The 17,941-nt window shown below is 36.5% G+C and overlaps 3 protein-coding genes across 4 annotated transcripts; 1 reads left to right on the forward strand and 2 right to left on the reverse strand.

Annotated features, from left to right (window-relative positions):
* Positions 1 to 457: 457 nt before the first annotated feature.
* On the reverse strand, positions 458 to 1,982 carry LOC103951454. Its single transcript, XM_009362822.3, has 2 exons — positions 1,598 to 1,982; positions 458 to 889 (listed from the first exon to the last, which is right to left on the reverse strand). The coding sequence occupies exons 1-2, from the start codon at positions 1,878 to 1,880 to the stop codon at positions 711 to 713; spliced, it is 462 nt and encodes a 153-aa protein (XP_009361097.1). The 5' UTR covers positions 1,881 to 1,982; the 3' UTR covers positions 458 to 710.
* Positions 1,983 to 3,512: 1,530 nt separating this feature from the next.
* On the forward strand, positions 3,513 to 10,532 carry LOC103951387 (imidazole glycerol phosphate synthase hisHF, chloroplastic). Of its 2 annotated transcripts, none has more exons than XM_048573333.1 (19): positions 3,513 to 3,676; positions 3,758 to 3,861; positions 4,049 to 4,143; positions 4,446 to 4,549; positions 5,514 to 5,683; positions 5,809 to 5,923; positions 6,327 to 6,382; positions 6,470 to 6,508; positions 6,863 to 6,961; positions 7,437 to 7,499; positions 7,593 to 7,655; positions 7,789 to 7,871; positions 8,053 to 8,161; positions 8,258 to 8,311; positions 8,736 to 8,823; positions 8,953 to 8,990; positions 9,539 to 9,644; positions 9,931 to 10,097; positions 10,182 to 10,532. In XM_048573333.1, the coding sequence occupies exons 1-19, from the start codon at positions 3,529 to 3,531 to the stop codon at positions 10,239 to 10,241; spliced, it is 1,761 nt and encodes a 586-aa protein (XP_048429290.1). In that variant the 5' UTR covers positions 3,513 to 3,528; the 3' UTR covers positions 10,242 to 10,532. The 2 variants fall into 2 exon arrangements, with proteins under 2 accessions (XP_048429290.1, XP_009361021.2); XM_009362746.3 differs by having other exon boundaries at positions 3,779 to 3,861.
* A 152-nt stretch (positions 10,533 to 10,684) lies between these two features.
* Positions 10,685 to 16,733, reverse strand: LOC103951386 (dihydrolipoyllysine-residue succinyltransferase component of 2-oxoglutarate dehydrogenase complex 2, mitochondrial). The gene is given in 16 exon segments (XM_048573334.1): positions 10,685 to 12,230; positions 12,356 to 12,405; positions 12,408 to 12,549; positions 13,049 to 13,159; positions 13,268 to 13,358; positions 13,608 to 13,702; positions 13,837 to 13,937; positions 13,940 to 14,096; positions 14,197 to 14,236; positions 14,359 to 14,419; positions 14,507 to 14,598; positions 15,464 to 15,526; positions 16,097 to 16,124; positions 16,234 to 16,297; positions 16,527 to 16,574; positions 16,683 to 16,733. Coding segments are annotated over 16 exon segments (1,386 nt in total). The 3' UTR covers positions 10,685 to 12,038.
* Between the last annotated feature and the right edge of the window lie 1,208 nt (positions 16,734 to 17,941).

Here is a 17,941-nt window from a genome sequence, read left to right on the forward strand (position 1 = left end):
TGGGAAAGAAATGATTCAGAAAGTGGTTTATATTTTTTTTATTATTAATATATTTTTTGTCGATTTTATCCGACAAATAATGCTCTTATTTATTCATTATTAATAAATTCTCTGTCGGTTATATCCAACACAAATTCTGTCGATTTAAGAGTATTTTCTGTCGGTTATATCTGCTACAATTTTTTTTTATTTTAGAGTATTTTCTGTCGGTTATATCTATTACAATTTTTGTCGGTTTTAGAGTATTTTATGTAGGAAAATTCATTTCCTGACGCTGACAATTCTATCGTTTATTATATCCACCACTGCATCCATTTTCTGTTGGATTTTGTTGGTTATCATAGCGACACTAATAAATGGTTTTGTAGTAGTGCGATATGAATGATATTGGTTAGAGTGGATGTGTTTCACTCACTCTTATACAATCGAGTTCGAATCTCCCTCTACGCAGTTTAAGTTATTTAAAGTCGAATATCATTTGTATATAAAAAAAATAACCAAATCCCATATATTAAATTTCTAACCCAACTCACACATGCTTCCAGTTTATCACATTGTGCACTATCAATAAAAAGAAATTACAATTTGTAGGTTTGTATGATTTTTACAGGAGACCACAGTAATCCATTTATCTATGAAGAAATCTAAAATTTTGCAAGCTATATATGCATTATTTCAATGATCAACCTATATGTTGATTTGAATTATTCTTAGGGGATTAATGAGATCATTTGTGTTGCCTTCTTCACTTCTGCAGGAGCAGTAGATTTCCTGTGCTCATCATCCTTTTTCAGATTCTTCACTTCTTCGACGAGTCCTCGTAGCAGACGGAGCTCTTTGATAGAGTAGTGTAGTCTATCTATAATCATTGCCAGGAATAGGGAAAACCCTGTGTAATGATAAACATTCCAGGTTAATTAGAGAAAAATGGCATAATTACAACTAGCTAATTGAAAACATATAAATTATGAACAAAAGCTTGGCATTGATCGAGTTGTATTAGTTAACTTGCTGCAAGACCCTAACACAACTTATAAATAAGACAATCTGTATTTTTCAATTGGGACAGAAGGCGATATGGTACTTCTTGTGAGTGTGTGAAGAATTGTCCCACGTCGGAAAGTTCAAAAATCTCAAGTTTTATAAAGAGTTGGATGACTCCACCCATTGATTTTAGGGTGCATGAAACTTGGGTTATTTTATTTTATTTTATTTTATTGGCAAGTGACCGTTTAGCATAGTGGTGGAAAGGAGTTAAGCTCTTGCATGACGTCGTGGGTTCAAACCCTGTCGGTGGCTAATCTAACATCTAGTCTAATAAAATCTATCGTTTGACATAAAAAAAAATCTCAGCTTCTTTCACTTCCGACTAAGCTTTTTCCTGCTTCGGAGAGTTTTGTTTTATAAGACTTAACATGACATAGAGATTGGTTACCGGATTGCCAACAGAAAAGGATTTTCATTCATCGGCCAAAATTAGATACATACAGTCATCAAAATTAAAATCTCCAACTTTACCCTGACAAGGTTACGGATATAGTTTTTTCCCAAGTAAATTTTAAGGAAAAGGGTTACTATAATGAATGATATAGCTCACCTATGAGAGATGCTTCCAGGAGACGATGTGCCATAAGAACCTCATCTGTCGGATTGACAAAGCCTGCCTCTGATAAACGTTTTTGAACACTGAATACACTATATATGGTGGAGCTAAAGAAGACGAGAATGGTTCCTCCCACGCTCTTCACCACCAATGGCCCCCGTCCTTGCTTCGATCGATCTAACCCCACGATCACCAACTTCCTCAGAGGGGTTCTGAACAAAAGGCTCAGAATCAATGCCATTTCAGCCAACACAAGTGTAAACAAAATTTGAATCATTGCTTCTGGTTAATTAGCAACAAAGTTAATTTTATTTTTCAATGATTTTGCTAACATGAAAGTGGTTTTATCTGAAGGATGTGGAAAAAAACAATGGTGTAATTATTGTTTAGGGTTCGTTTTGTAGGTGTCCTGTGTGATATGATTCTTCAAACTTATGGTTGAATCAAGGAATTATACTTTCCATGATTACATGAGGCAGGGATAGAATTATTTCATCATGTCCCCAAAGGACACACTTGGTATCTATGTCTCTTAGGGATATCAGATATCTTGTTGTTCAGGAATTGAGAGTTTTTTTTTTTCAAAAGATTCTTTCAAGTCATGGAGAATAGATGGAATTTCATGTAAAAGTGATAAACTGATGGATTGCCCTGATACATAAGGTCTTTCTTTTCAAATTATCGCGTCTCAATTCATTAATTTCTTCCTTTTATTAGTATAGCATTGTGTTAATTTTGCTTATAGTAAAGAAGGAAAACTTTCAAATTTTGATGATGTCATCTTATTTTTATTGTTTGTCCTTATAGCTCTGAAATTGTAATGCCAAATTTAGAGCAACTTCAACCCAATCCAATCCCCTAGGCTATAGGTGATTAAATCCATTCCCCCTCCCCCTCCAACCCACACCATTCACTGGGCTCCAACGGAGCCCGACTTCTCCCCCATGCTCGAATCGACAACCATGATGGATATTTTTTTTTTGGCGCCAGGTGCGTGGAAAACATGTAGGAGGGGACACGCATCTTCGGCAAGAAATTAACGTTTGGGGCCCACGTGCAAGCGCACTACTGGCTGATTCTTCTCTGGGAACAGATCGTGGAGGTTTTAGGGAAAGATCAAAATACCGACAACAAATCGTAGAAGGAGAGATCGAATCGGAGGGGATTTAATAAATGGACTTGTGGGATTTGTCGTTTTGGTGGTGACAATTGAATCCAAAAGTTGCCTGGTGAAGCGATGCAGGTCCGTTGTCGATCTATTTAAAATGGTTGTGGGAAGTGAGGAAGAAGCAGATGGGAGGGGCGAAGCGGAGAAGTTGATCTTAGTAGTCCACTTGATTTCAGGGGATCTCACTAAGACCCTCTAGTGAAGCGTTTAGTCGATGTGAGTCTCATTAAAACTACTATTGAAGTATAACAAATACGAGACTACACTTACACCTACTCTAGTCTAGTGAGAGCTAGTGGAGCAAACAAACCCACCCTTAGAGTATTAGTAGAGTGACATGACCATGTGGTTCAAAAAAAGAACAGAAAAACTTGTTTGTGCAAATTTTTTTTAATGCCCACCTTTTTTTCTTTTCTAATATTGTCTTCTTTTTTATTTTTTTCTAATATGGTCTTTCAGTTATGTACAAAAGGGTACAATATAGTTTTTTTTATTTGAAGTTGACAATCAGATTCTAGTAGTATATAATTCATATAAATTTTTTTTTTATAAAAATTATAATTTTTCACAACCAAAAAATAATAATAATAATAATAGTAAATTCTTCAAAACGGTGCGCTGCCGTGGTTTGAGACACATGCCACAAACAACGAGCGAGAACCAAATAGCATTAGGTAAGTAGACTTCCAACTCTAGTTTGGCCTTTCATCAGAGTCCGAGTCTGAGCCAGGGGAAGACTACTTTTTCAGAGCCTGCAATGGAGGCGCCGCCATTCGCCTCTTCCACCAAAACCCTACCGTTTCGCTCATCCTCCGCTTCCTCCCTTCTGTTTCTTCCCAAAACTCACCTCAATTTCAGACGTCCCAGAAGCTTCTCCGTCCGTGCCTCCTCCACCGCAGATTCCGGTGCTCTGCTCTCCCTCACTCCCTCTCTCTCTGTTAAATTTGAGTTTTTTTTTATTATTTATTATTTTAATAATAATTTAGTTTGTTTGAATAATGAATCAGTGGTGACTCTGCTCGACTACGGCGCCGGCAATGTTCGCAGTGTGAGAAATGCCATTCGCCACCTAGGCTTCGACGTCAAAGATGTAAATTTTCTTTTCTTTTTTGGTCAATTATCTATCAAAGTTATGCCCTTGTAACCAATTTCTTTGTAGTGTTGTATGTTATAGATTTTGTTAGAAATTTGGAATAGAAAAGAAAGATGACGAAAATCGGTTGGTGTGAAGGATGGTAAATAGATGAGTTGAATTTTAACAGAAGTTCGAAATGTAGGTCCAAACACCGGAAGACATTCTGAATGCCGAACGCCTAGTATTTCCTGGCGTGGGGGCTTTTGCTGCCGCCATGGATGTGCTGAATAAGAACGGGTATGTGTTTCTTTTATTTTATGTTGGATTCTATAAGGATCAATTGCTTGTTGAGTCTGTTTAAATGGATTAGTGGCAAAGAACGGATAAAGTGCATATTCGGAGAATGGGGAATGTGGTTAAGTTACTCATGATCAAAGAAGCATCGTGACAATGATTGGTAGTTAGTTTGAATAACAAATTTCAAAATAATGGCTCTGAATCTTCTTGTTTGCTAACTAATCACATAATATTTTTCATGTCATTTATAGTTTATTAGCTTTTAGATTGTGGGAAAATTTCAGCCCTTTATTGTTTTTCAGGATGGCGGAAGCAATCTGTTCATATATTGAGAAGGATCGACCATTTCTAGGCATTTGTCTTGGACTTCAGCTCCTTTTTGAATCCAGTGAAGAGAATGGACCAGGTCAGTGCTTCATGCCTCCTTTTTCACCAACTTTGTTTTTCCAATTTTGTAACTCAACATCTACGATTCACTTATAGTTATTTGGATGGAATGGTTTAAAAGGCATTGAATTTGTAAATAAGCTAGATACAATGTATTAGAACACTAACACTATGTTTGGGTGAAGAAATTTAAGATTACTAAAGAATTTAAAAATGACTGAAATTGAAATGACGAGATTTTATTTTCTAGAATTTGTAAATTTTCTTGTTTGGTTAACCTAAAAAACAATGGAATTGAATACGGAATTTGTTATTTTTTTAAACTCTCAATCATAGAAATTGAGAAATAATACATATTTACATGGAATTTGAACTTGGGATTTGGAGGTTCCAAATTCCAAGTTTTTTTTCCATACGGAAATTCTAAATTTCTATGTTTATGAATCCAAACAAGAGAATTGGTGCCTGTCAATTTATAAATTCTGACTTTTACCAAAATTCCATGGTTATTTCCCTCGTCCAAACATAGTGTAAATCACGTATTGAAAAGGATTCGGAATAACTTAAAAAAATGTAGTAGAAATGGATTTGCAATTGCTTTAAGTTGTACAATTGCATTTGACATGAATGTATTGTATTCTTGCGTTATATATTGTAAATTCCAGTTAATAAATTTTGTTATATAATGGTACCTAAAACCCCTAGTATAGAGAAATCACTCTTCCCATATTATAGGAGTTTCCTTTCCATGCTGTTATACATAGCAAATACTGAGGATGCAGCAATCCATTTGTGAAGTTATCCTGATAATGAAAGCCTCAGGTTGTTACTGTTAGTGACAATTGAGTTAGACAGCTTGGTTTAAGGAGATAGTACTAGAAACAAATTAATGTTAATTTGAATGTACATAACATTATTATAGCTTTTATATTTTTTATCTATTTAATTTAGTAATAGTTGAACTGATATTATACATGTCTCAGTGAAAGGTCTTGGCTTGATACCCGGAGTGGTTGGCCGTTTTGATTCATCAAATGGTTTCAGAGTTCCACACATTGGATGGAATGCTTTACAGATTGAAAAAGACTCATTAATTTTGGATGATGTTGGAAGCCATCATGTCTATTTTGTTCATTCTTACAGAGCCATGCCTGTATGTCTTATTCTCCTATTTCACAGAAAATAATTTAAAGTTCATGTATCTGCTGCATACTTCCACTAAGAATACATTGATTTGTATGTTTACTGGGGTTGACATAGTTTTATACCAATTTTCAGTCAGATGAAAACAAAGACTGGGTTTCGTCTACTTGCAACTATGGAGACAATTTTATTGCATCTGTTAGAAGGGGAAATGTGCATGCAGTTCAATTCCACCCAGAAAAGAGTGGAGGCAAGATATCATTTCTCTCTCCTGTCTGTTAGTAGATTTAATGGTAGTCCAAAGTGTACAGGGATTGTAGGAATGTTCCATGCCTTGTTTCTTTTAGTAAAGGGGGAGCAGATTTTATCTCACATGACTTTAGACCATTGAGTTCTTTCCTAGAATGAAGAGGTACAGTTTTTGTTTAAGGTAGACCATCGAGTTCTTTCCTAGAATGAAGAGGTAAAGTTTTTGTTTAAGGGCTAGGCAGTGGATCATTCTGACCTTTGCTGTGTAATTTTGGCATTCTGAGATCTATTTTATAGACTTTTGTTCCAGCTCACTTTATCCATGCATGAAAAGTGATTTAGATTTATTTTATTATATGAAGGCCTATTATTGATATCAATTTTGCCTGAATGTGAATGTTTAGATGTTGGTCTTACGATATTGAGAAGATTTTTGTATCCAAAGACAAACCTGGAAAAGGTAACCTTTGCACTTATGAGAAATATGCTTCCCATATGTTGACTGTGTTTAACCATCTAACCATCTGAGATGTTCTTGTGAAGACAGAAGCCCACTGAAAGGAAGGCTTTGAAACTTGCTAAGAGGGTAATTCCTGTTGACTTATTTTATAGTTTTATCTTTTTAGTGGTAGGAAAAGGGAGAAGGGATTGAATTTTAATCTGACCTAAAATATTGTAGTCCAACTTACAATATCATAGTTCTAAATGTCTGGGTGATGGTGCTTTTTATCTTGTTTTATTTGTGCCTTTGCGGACTTCTTGTCCACTTGTGTATTTTTATTGTTTCTTTGCAATAAAAAATTGGTTCTTCTTCTTCTTCAAAAAAAAAAAAAAAAAAAAAAAAAAACTTACAATATCATAGTTCAGATTCGGATTATGACTTATCTCATTTTCCGTCATATGCTGACTGTGAAGGTTGTCCCTAAATTCTGTTACTTAGGTGATTGCTTGTCTTGATGTGAGGACGAATGACAAGGGAGATCTTGTTGTAACCAAAGGCGACCAATATGATGTAAGAGAGCACACAAAAGAGAATGAGGTATTGCAACATTTCTTGACTCTTTCCTTGTATGATTTTGGTGATTTTTAAACCTTATTTCTGGATGCTTGTCATGCTTACAAACGATATTCTAAATCATTAGCCATCAGTGAATAATATTTTATCACATCCAAAATATATAAGATCTAGTTCAATAAGCCCCACTACTGTAGATTATTTGCTTGTTTCAAGCACTTCTGGTTTCATGGTTGATACCCTTTTTTTCACTTTGAGTATGCGACCTGCTTTAAAAAGGATCAGCAGCACTACCTGAAGAAAGCGTATCTTTGTTTTGATGGAATATTGTTATTAGTTAAAAAGAAAAGGGTTACTTTTTCTATTCATTGGGGTTCTTGTTCTATCATGACTATTCAAGATCGTACTTGATATCTTTTCATATTTTTTATATGATTCAAATTATTTTCTTTATGTCATGAAAATTGCTCTTTTGTCTACTAATCAAAAAATTTAATAGGTGAGAGAACTTGGTAAGCCTGTGGAGCTTGCTCGACAGTATTACAAAGATGGGGCTGATGAGGTATGCCTCCTTTAAGTTTGAACAAATTTCACTGCTTATGTATCATCTAAGAGCTCTAGTAACCTGCTGAGGTCTTAATTTTAAATTTTTCAGGTCAGCTTTCTGAATATTACTGGTTTTCGAGACTTCCCTCTGGGTGACTTGCCCATGTTACAGGTTTGTGATAGAGAATCAGTTAATGTTCGACTTGAATCTCAGTTTTGACACAATTCAGAGTTCTCCGATTTTAAAGCTGGATTGTTACATGTTCATTAATTTCCTAATTCTTGTTTGCTTTCATGCTTTGTAGGTATTGAGATACACATCTGAAAATGTTTTTGTACCATTAACAGTTGGAGGTGGTATCAGAGATTTTACAGATGCAAATGGCAGGTATAATCTTCGGTGTAAAATTTTGGTGGACCAATAATTGTCGTTTCTTGCATGTTTCAACCTTACTGCTTATGTTTTTTACCAGAGAAACTCAAATCCTATAGCTTCAACTCAAATTATATATGCTAATTAAATGTATCAGTATGGACATGGATTATAGGTTCAATTTTTTATTTTTCAGGCACTATTCTAGTTTGGAAGTTGCTTCTGAATATTTCAGATGCGGGGCTGATAAGATTTCTATTGGAAGTGATGCAGTATATGCTGCAGAAGAATATTTAAGAACTGGAGTATGCAATAACTTTTGCTGTTTGAAATTCAGATTGGTACAGTATACACATCACACTGTGTATGCCTCTCTAATGGTTTTTCAACTGAATTTTCAGGTAAAAAGTGGAAAAAGTAGCTTAGAGCAGATATCTAGAGTTTATGGAAATCAGGTAATTTGTTGTCCAATAGATGCATCCATGCTTAACATTCTTTTGAGTTAATCTACACAATTGGACATCATATCAGAAGTCTCAGTACACATTTTGTTATTTTCCTTTGCTGAAATTGTCCCAGTGTCCGTTTCTGGAGCATTTCTTTTGACCCTCCGAGAATTCATTATAGTTCTTGTAGGACCATAAGTAGGAAATTAGAGTTGATGAAGAAGCTCTTTTCATTCTGTTCTTTCTGCTTTTACGTGTTCTGAATTTATTGAGGGTGAAGGAATTTCTGTAGTTTTGACTGACTAATTAGTCATGGTCACCTAGATGGTTTTAATTGTGTCTGGTATTGTCTTAGTATTCGCAGAAAGCATGGATCATTGTTTCTTTTATTGAGCTTAGACGATATTGAGTTTATATGAAAAATATGATGCAGGCTGTGGTTGTGAGCATTGATCCTCGCAGAGTGTACGTTAAGAATCCAAAAGATGTAGAGTTCAAGACTATAAGGGTAACAAACCCAGGTAAGGGGGCATAACCTTGTTTCTCCAGCTTGGATATGCCATTGATCTTCATGTTTTATAGAGTAAAATCGTGTGTTCAAATTTTCTAGGAAAGTTATAAGCAAGAAAATTACTTTTTGTTGACTACAGGTCCAAATGGAGAAGAATTTGCATGGTACCAGTGCACAGTAAGTATTCTTTTCCATTGCTTTCTTTACCTCTGTACTACTGTTCAAAGTTAAAACATGATATATTTTGGAAGCATGCATATTACATGGAATGCTTCATTTAATTTGTCCCCAGAAAATAATAGTAACAAGAAAGCCCTGAACCTCCATGTCGCCTTTAAAGTATCGTAGTATGGCGTCAATTGTTGGCTCTAAAGACATGATTAGGAGTATATATTGTTGATTTAAGATAGTCGTGGGTGGAATTTTAAGTTCTTCACAAGGAAGAAAGGAACTTAGAGTAACCTACGTCATCTTATTCTTACCGCACACACTGCTATATCTGTTTGTGCATCATTGAATTGTTTCATTTTTCCAATTTAACTTGTGTTAAGGTATGCTGTAAGACATTTCTGTGCTTCAATTGTATGTTAAAATATATAATTGGGAGGACAAGAGTATGAACTTGGTTGTCAGATGCAACAATTAGAGATCCTTGCCTTGGCTGGTTCCGCTTTTACAAGATTTTCCGGATTATATCTTGAAAATATCTGTTGTTTGTTCTTCAGGTTAGCGGTGGCCGAGAAGGCCGACCAATTGGGGCGTATGAGCTTGCAAAAGCAGTAGAGGAGCTTGGAGCTGGAGAAATACTGCTAAACTGTATTGATTGTGATGGTAAAGATTACTATTGCTCTACTCGAAACTTTTTTTTTCTGTTACGTTAATTTATTTTTCGAGCATAATCCTTATAAAATGGATACATAAAGTTATTATGTACAATGAATGCTATCTTCCCCCTGTAAGTTTTAGTTTCGTAAACTACCCAAATGTTTGAAACTATCTATTTTGTTCTGGAAGGCATTGATGTCATTTACATTTGTTTTTTTTTTACGTCATTTTCAAACTAGTTTGTTGTTTTTGTTGGATTTTCATGCTTATGTCGAGTCTTCGATGCTCTCAGGTCAAAAGAAGGGATTTGATATAGATTTAATAAAGCTGATCTCAGATGCTGTGAGCATTCCTGTGATTGCTAGTAGCGGTGCGGGTTCTGCTGAACACTTCTCAGAGGTGTTCAGGAAAACAAATGCATCGGCTGCCCTAGCTGCTGGTATTTTCCATCGGAAGGAGGTACAGCTTTTGAACCTTTTATTTGACTTGTTAGCATGTAGGTGCTGATCATCATTAGTAATACTCTGATTATAATCCTTGCAGGTGCCTATTCAGTCAGTGAAGGAGCACTTGTTAAACGAACACATAGAAGTCAGAATCTGAACGCATCATTGCTCCTAACGCTTTGAAATATGCAGGTGACTGATTTTCTATTTCGCCAAAAGAAAAAGGTTTTGAGAGATGTCAAGTTTGTCAATCTGTTAAGCTGAAACTTTTTAGCCTTTTGACACGAGCATGTACCTTCATGTTACGGCATCAAGACTGCCAACGAATTTTCGAGTTGTTTAAACGGGGAACCTTATGTTTTGTGGATTTAGGCAGAACTTATAGTGTGTAGATTTTTGCATTCCTGTATTTTACAGTATATGATGTGACATATTACTCGTCTGCCAATTTGCAGTCCCACATTTGGTAACTCGCAACCCACTCATCATCTTCTTCAACCTCTCAGACTCACTCACTCTGCGTGGTTGAAGCAAAGTGAACCCGAGCGCAGTCGTTAAGACTCTGTTTTATGAAAAATGCTTCTCTCCTTTTCGAAATGATCCCTCGTTTCCGCACCGTCCTTTTCTCTCACCATGCCCAACACCCCCTTCATTTCCTCCTCCAACTTCTCATCCCATCCCTTCCTCTCCGCCGCCTCCTCGCCTACCTTTTCATGTTTAGCCTGTAGCTCGTCCGGCCACCACACAGCTGGCTCCATGCGGGAAGGGAACTTCTCGATCATGGTCCCCAAAAGAGGAAGCGGGGAAGGTTGGATTTTGTTCATCACCAACAGAATCCTGGTGACGGAAATGTAGAGGAGGCTGGCAGAGAGCGTGAGGGGCAGAATGGACGCTCCGGATCCTAAATGTTCTTGTGCATTTCTGCTCTGTCAGAGACAATCTCCATTATTGCATACAACACTTCTCTTGCACCAAATTTGAATCCGAAATTGTTACCATTTTATTTTTTGGCGTTTTCGAATTTCGGGCTGGTTCTAAATCAGTTTTAGTGGATGTTAGATTCAGTTCGTTCACCAGGAGCTGCCTGGGAACCGAAAAATGGGATGATTTTTGGGAATTTTGGTCTGGAGAGTGGTTTTGGTTTTCCTAAATGCAGCTCAAGAAATACGAGAATATTATAATTGTTGGTAATCAATACAAATCAATCTATGATCCGACTGGATCACAAGTTGAGATTCACAAGTTCACGTTTCATGACTGAATATATGATCGAATTTGGATCACAAGAAAATTTTGGATTACATTGATTGGAAAGGATAAGCATCGTCCTGGGTTCGACTACTCATTTTGCAAGGAGGATCTATAAATAAAGACTTAGAAAAATTGACAGTTCGAATCGTTGAAATTCAATGTATGATAGGCCTCACAACTAATCCTCATTTAAATAAAAAAAGAAAAGAAAAAAGAATAAGAATCCATTTAGATAAAGACTTTTCTGAACGGGCCAATCTCCTTACTCGGACTCTGCAAAGCAAAAACAAATAACAATGACAATGTTAAGGACATCATGAAAATAAACCATTCGAATCATCAGCCGAAACAAAATCCAAGAATTGATAAGGATATAATGTCTTTCGACAATAAGATATATTCTACAAAAAGGTTTGTAGTTCTAAATAAATGTTGTTCCTTGGAAATAATTCGTACCATATAAGATTCACAATAGCTCAAAACATCTAGAAAACGGGGTCGATCAACCATTAGAATTAGAAAACGCAACCTGACAAGCCTCAATTGAACAACTCACCTAGGATCTCAGTTAACAGATCAAAATCCTACCAAAAATGGTGCCTTACGTATTTATGTTTCCTGTAGTATATCAATGTTTCCTGTAGTATATCAGATTTTTTCCAAAAACCCGAATCAAATCACGTACCACTGCTGATGGGGGGCTTCATACGTCGAGGAGAAGCCTCCGAGGGTCCTCCACAACATCTTTAATACGACGCAAGAAGTAAACTGCCTCTCTTCCATCAATGAGCCTATGGTCATAGGTAAGAGCAACGTACATCATCGGCCGCGGGACAATGTTGCCTCCGACAACCATTGGACGGTTAACTATTGAGTGCATGCTCAAGATTGCCTACTGCCAAAAAAATCGCTTTTGTGAGATTACGTTTCCAACGTTGGTGTCCACCCAGAATAAGAAGTTCCAGTTGTTCAAACAAGATAATAAAAGTCCAAGTTAATCGTGTCAGAGAAGCACCAAACCTGAAGGGGGTTGATGATGGGGGTACTTAGAAGGCTTCCATAAACTCCACATTGGATATTGTAAATGTACCTCCAGCCATCTCGTCGATCGATATAGATCCATCGTTTGCTTTCTTTGCGAGGGTGTTGATCTCCTTCTCTATCTCAGCAAAATTCATTTGATCAACATTGCGGATAACTGGCACAACAAGGTCCTGCAAGAAAATAAATTGAAAAACTTCAAAATAAGCAATTAAAATGCAATCTTATTTTACAGGTACGATCAGCTACTATGTTTCCACTCCTTCCAGAACATAATAACCATGAAGAACATGTATATTTATTTACACAAAGGTTACAACTTCTGAGGTATTAAAACGAAATAGTTTGTCAACAATCATATGTCGCACTGCATATTAAATTACACGGTCAAACAGATGAAACAACAAGAATACCGTCACAAACCCTGAGCTTATGTGACATAGTTTGTAGAAGGAATACCACATTTTCACTCTTAAAAATCTAAAATATAGATTTCTGGATGGGATCTTACGGATTTAGAAGACTGTTAAACCGACCGAAGCTGCAAATGCAAATGCCGAAATCAAAGAGGGGTAAAATTTTTAGTTTCACATAAAAAGTTGCTACTTTGACATCTATGTTTGCAAATTGTCAAGATGGAAGGTATATAAATCAAAAGAATCATGGCCAAACCTTTGGAGTGCCAACGGCTATACTTATATCTATGTAATCTCTGCATATGATATCGTCCCCATCAATGACTGCATTAATAGTAGGCTGGTTTTGGAGACCACTGACGGCAGCCTGTTAATAGAAAACAAATACAAATATGGGTACAGAATATAGATATGCACGCAACATATTATTCTGTCTTTCAGATTAGCAATTCTACATGTATTATGTACGGCGTACTTTGATAAATCCAGACATAAGCCCCAACTTGACTCCGTGCTTCTCAACAAATGCATCCTTGTACTCAGAACGAAGCTTCATCAAATTGGTCCTGCCACAAGCAGCAAACCAGTGAGGGAAGAAAAGAAGATGCACATATACAATCCCTGATAAAACTGGAAAGGCACAGATTGAATTCCGCTAACCAGCCACACTGAAGAAAATACATGCAATAGCATCTAAAGAAAACTACAGTCAATTTATTCAAGATGGGGCATGCCAAAAGCTGGTGAATTAATCCAAGAGCTGGAAGAAAAAAAAAAACATGATGAATGCTGAAGAATAATTTTTTGGAATTCACATATCAACTTCATTGAATGTCGTCAGCATTGCGAATGTGTTCTGTGAGTCCTTCAATCTTATACTAACCCGCCTCCGAAGCCTTGTCATTGGAATCTTCAATGATGCGGTTTTAAATGATTACAAGCAGAAAATCAAAATAGCCTTATAAAATCTTGCAGAGGATTTTCATTTTATATTTTAAAATATGCTAAAAATGAACATAATATAAGCAACCATAGAAGACTTACTCGTCTTTCCCTTTCCTTAGAGTAAAGCTGAGGTTCTCTGGCAGAGGGTTTAGGAGGTGGCGAAGAGGGAGTTTTACGCTTTTCAGTAACAGGTGTAGTTTTTTATTCTTGACAATCTTTTCAACAGGGGGAGATGGTTGAGCAAGAGCTATCTCCGATGTCTTCTCAGATGGACTGACATTGTCTACACCTTCACCAGACTTTGAGATAACAGCAATCTTGGTGCCTGGTTCGACAGTATCCCCTTCATTGGCCACAAACTGCCAACAATTAAAGTAAACACACAGGGTGAACTAAAACATTAGCAACCAATGCACTCATATGAAAGAGCACCAAAGTTAATGGGACTAAAATCTATACCTTTTGGATCACACCGGATTCAGGACTAGTAACATCAATCGTCACGTGTTGAAAAATAATCACAGAATTAAAATCCTAATCATGGTTCCTGTCAATTAGGGGTTACCAATCCCTTTTGCAACTGTGGAAAACTATATTAACATTCAAATAGGACTTTATTATAGAACCTTATCTGTTTCAACTTGAGCAATTGGTTCGTCAACTGCAACCCTATCACCAGGCTCTGCCTCCAAAAAGGGCATAATAAGTCATAGAATCAGACCCAAGAACATTCAGCACTATGTATATTAGACAGAATATAAGAAGTGGCTGAGCATAATCTTCAAGAATTTCGCCAAAGTGCCATCAGTGATAGATTCACCCATAAAAGGGACGAAGGCATCAACCATATCCCCTGCATCACATGGAAGCCAATAGTTAAACCTCACCCGAGAGAGAGAGAGAGAGAGACGAGATACCAAAGACATTAATTTCCTCACAGGAACTAAAATACTCTGAGCACACAATGCATATTTCAAAGGCTCCTTTTTACTATTAAGGCACCGGTGTAAATTATCAATCCTAATCCTTTTCAAAGTATCATAAATTGTGCAAAGTTTGAAGAGTACCATTTTAAAATAACTTACTCCAGGATGTTCGTTCATTCCTACTTTCACATTATGAACCTTAAAAATGAAACCACTCCTAAGTTCTCCTAGTGAATTGGTGAAAAACTAGTACTACATTTTCTTTTCTTGTTTAATCCACCTACATTTAGTTATTTTCCTCCTACAGGTATTGCCCGTTATTGATCCAGTTTCGGAGAGCACTCATAGGGTTGAACTCGTAAGAGGACCCAGATTCTTTCTCACTCTCAAGCTCGTCAACGCTCTAATTGTTTGTGAATGTCAGTCTGTGCGTGAACATATGAACAGGACGACTATATTAACGAGTGTTCTCCATACTAGATTGACCATTGACATTTCTCCTTATTTAGGTCACTGCATATTAGATGCATAAAATTAACAGAGAACAGAACATATGCAATACAACCGTAGTGTTGCCAATTTAGATTCACAACGGTGTCTGTTATAATGAACGTAAATTGTTCAGTGACTCCCCATTCAAATAAATCTGACGACAATATTTTTATAAAAAAGTAGTAAAAGGAAAATTAAATGACAATGACAAGTATTATAGCCTACTACTTTAAACATAAAGCAAGCATTCATCCTTCAACAATAAACAGCATGCCAACAATTATAAATTCGAGTGAGTTAAATCGATGGAAGAAAAGGGCCTGCTCCACATTTGCCTGATAGGCTCTGGCAGAATGTAGCCACTGACATTCCTGAGAAACAGTCAAGCCATGACAATTTCCTTCTTTTTCTTTTTAGAATAAAGAAATTGAACTAGAGCAAAGGAAACACGAATTCATAATAAACTCAAATACAAAGGGGAAAAATAACTTTATCTTAGTTCTTCACTAAAATTTGTTTCATGTTAATGAAGTGAATTTGACATCTCGGTTTACAATTCAGGACCAAGGTGACAAAAAGAGACTGGAGATGAATATAGAGATGCCCCAAACCTAATTCGCAACCAAACGGTTATGTTGTCACTCAGTCATTAGAAAACCAGTATTGAGAACAAATGCACCATAAACTTCAAACAGATGCAGCGTGAGAAAGAGAGGTTTGCACCCTAAGAGCACTTACTTGCTTCATACATTATCAATCATTTACGCATACAGATACATAATTACATTGTCTACATGAGCAGTGTACACAATCCGACTGGAATGCAGAACAAATCTCTTTTGTGAATGCAGAACACAATGTACAATAGGATAACATTACCGTCAATTCACAAGACACTAGCTGGTAATTATCCAGTTAGACAGAATAGACAGAACACTAACCTCGTTGTCCTGCTACAAGGCGAGGAACCTGTAACAAGAAAACATGTATTACAGCAGGATCAATCACACCGATACATTGATTGAGATACAAAACAAAACCATATGTAAAAAGTAATCCATCTTTCAGAAAAACTTACCTGCAAAAATGAGGTGAGAAAGGTTTCGAATACGGTCTAATCCTCCTTTGGGTTGAAGTAAAATCTGTGCCCACGTGCGTGGAAATCAAAAAATGCAATAAGGATACCACATAATACACATTAAAAGTAAACCCACACTTCGGAATTCGACGTTGATAGAAGCTAGCAAAACCAAATCCAATTTATAGTAAACATAAGCATGCACATTGTGTAACATCACAGAAGAACACAATATACATTTGAATTTTTTTTAAAGAAAAAAAGGGGGAAATCCAAAGTAGTAGAGAAAGAACCTCCGATTTTGCAACAGGTCGGATTGACAGCAGTGAGTGCCCCAAAATCTGAGACAAACAACAGAAATAAAGCTTTCAGAATAATCTACGAAATATATATTTCAAATTCATTTAAAAAAATATACAAGAAAAAATACGTGGTATTGGGTTGTTTACCGAAGCAGAGGAGCCTCCGGAAACGACTCTTCGCCTTAGAACGCCAAGCATCGTCACCGTTTCGATCACTCTCTCTCTCTCTCTCTCCGAGGTTGAGGGTTGAGGGTTTACGTGAAGTTTATACAAATGGAATGAAGATTTCAGGACGTAGAGTTTTTAATACCATTATAAGTGTCACTTTCATTGACACGCACGGCGCCAAGATGTGTAAGCTACACGTCTTGCTCTTTTTGTATATTATTGGCGTCTGTGGTTTGGGTTGGTTCGGTTTTGGGTGGGAGATTTTTTTTGAAGTATTAGATATTCAAGCGATACTTTACATGTCATAATATGCAAGGTTTTTTAGTCTAAATGGTTTCTGAGATTTGCATAACTACTCACTTGGTCCATGAGATTTGAAATCAATAGATGTGGCCCCAGAGTTTGTTCACCATCAATCATTTTTCTATCATTCTGTGAAAAATTATGTCATTAAAGGACCAAAATACCCTCAATTTTACAAACAATGGTCCAAAATGATTTGACAAAATTTGAGGGTAAAGACCAATATGACTAAATAGAGATTTTCACACAACCCTCTTTATTTATAGTCATCTAATTGCACAAATCAAATGGAAACAACCAAAATGACCAAGTAGAGATATATGAAACGCTAAAAAAGGTGTATGTTTATCATCTTCCAATTTATAAACAAACAAAAATGCTATTTTTATCATCTATTTATACCATCATTTGTACTATCTCTCTATTAGAGATAGAACCGGTATGCGTTGATGGGTCATACCTTTATTAGAAAGTTGGTACAAATAAATGGTAAGTGTAACATTACTCATAAACAAACAATGCTAATGAGTGAGAGCATCGATAGCGAGAGATTTATGGGTGTCAAAATTTCACTAAACTCATTAATGAACTATAAAAATGAGACATATCAGTCGTCCACCCATATTATACCACGAGACAAATCTTCCATAGTATACAAATTTCTAATGGATAGCTCCATTACATAAACCACGTTAACTTATCTCAATCTATTAGGGGCCGTTTGGTACGCAGACGGGACGGAACATGACGGGATGGGACAGGACAGGACGATACGAAATAGTGGTTCCATGTGATGTTTGGTATGCGCAGGACAGAATGAAAGAGTTGTTCTGTTTTGCATTTGGTAAGCGCAGGACGGAACGGAACCAAAACATTAAAGTGACTAACTTACCCCTGTTTTGTTTGTTGTTTGGTACAATGTTTGGGACGGGACG

Source organism: the organism of the source record quoted next, unplaced genomic scaffold (genome assembly GCF_019419815.1).
Source record: "Pyrus x bretschneideri cultivar Hongxiangsu unplaced genomic scaffold, Pyrus_bretschneideri_v1 Contig66, whole genome shotgun sequence".
Lineage (NCBI taxonomy): Eukaryota > Viridiplantae > Streptophyta > Magnoliopsida > Rosales > Rosaceae > Pyrus > Pyrus x bretschneideri.

Excerpts from the sequence above, each read along its gene's own strand:
- LOC103951387 (XM_048573333.1), top strand. The coding sequence starts at position 3,529 with ATGGAGGCGCCGCCATTCGCCTCTTCCACCAAAACCCTACCGTTTCGC. Across the intron at positions 5,684-5,808 it reads ATTCTTACAGAGCCATGCCT|TCAGATGAAAACAAAGACTG; the intron begins GTATGTCTTATT and ends ACCAATTTTCAG. Across the intron at positions 8,312-8,735 it reads CTAGAGTTTATGGAAATCAG|GCTGTGGTTGTGAGCATTGA; the intron begins GTAATTTGTTGT and ends AATATGATGCAG.
- LOC103951454 (XM_009362822.3), bottom strand. The coding sequence starts at position 1,880 with ATGATTCAAATTTTGTTTACACTTGTGTTGGCTGAAATGGCATTGATT. Across the intron at positions 890-1,597 it reads CCTGGAAGCATCTCTCATAG|GGTTTTCCCTATTCCTGGCA; the intron begins GTGAGCTATATC and ends ATCATTACACAG.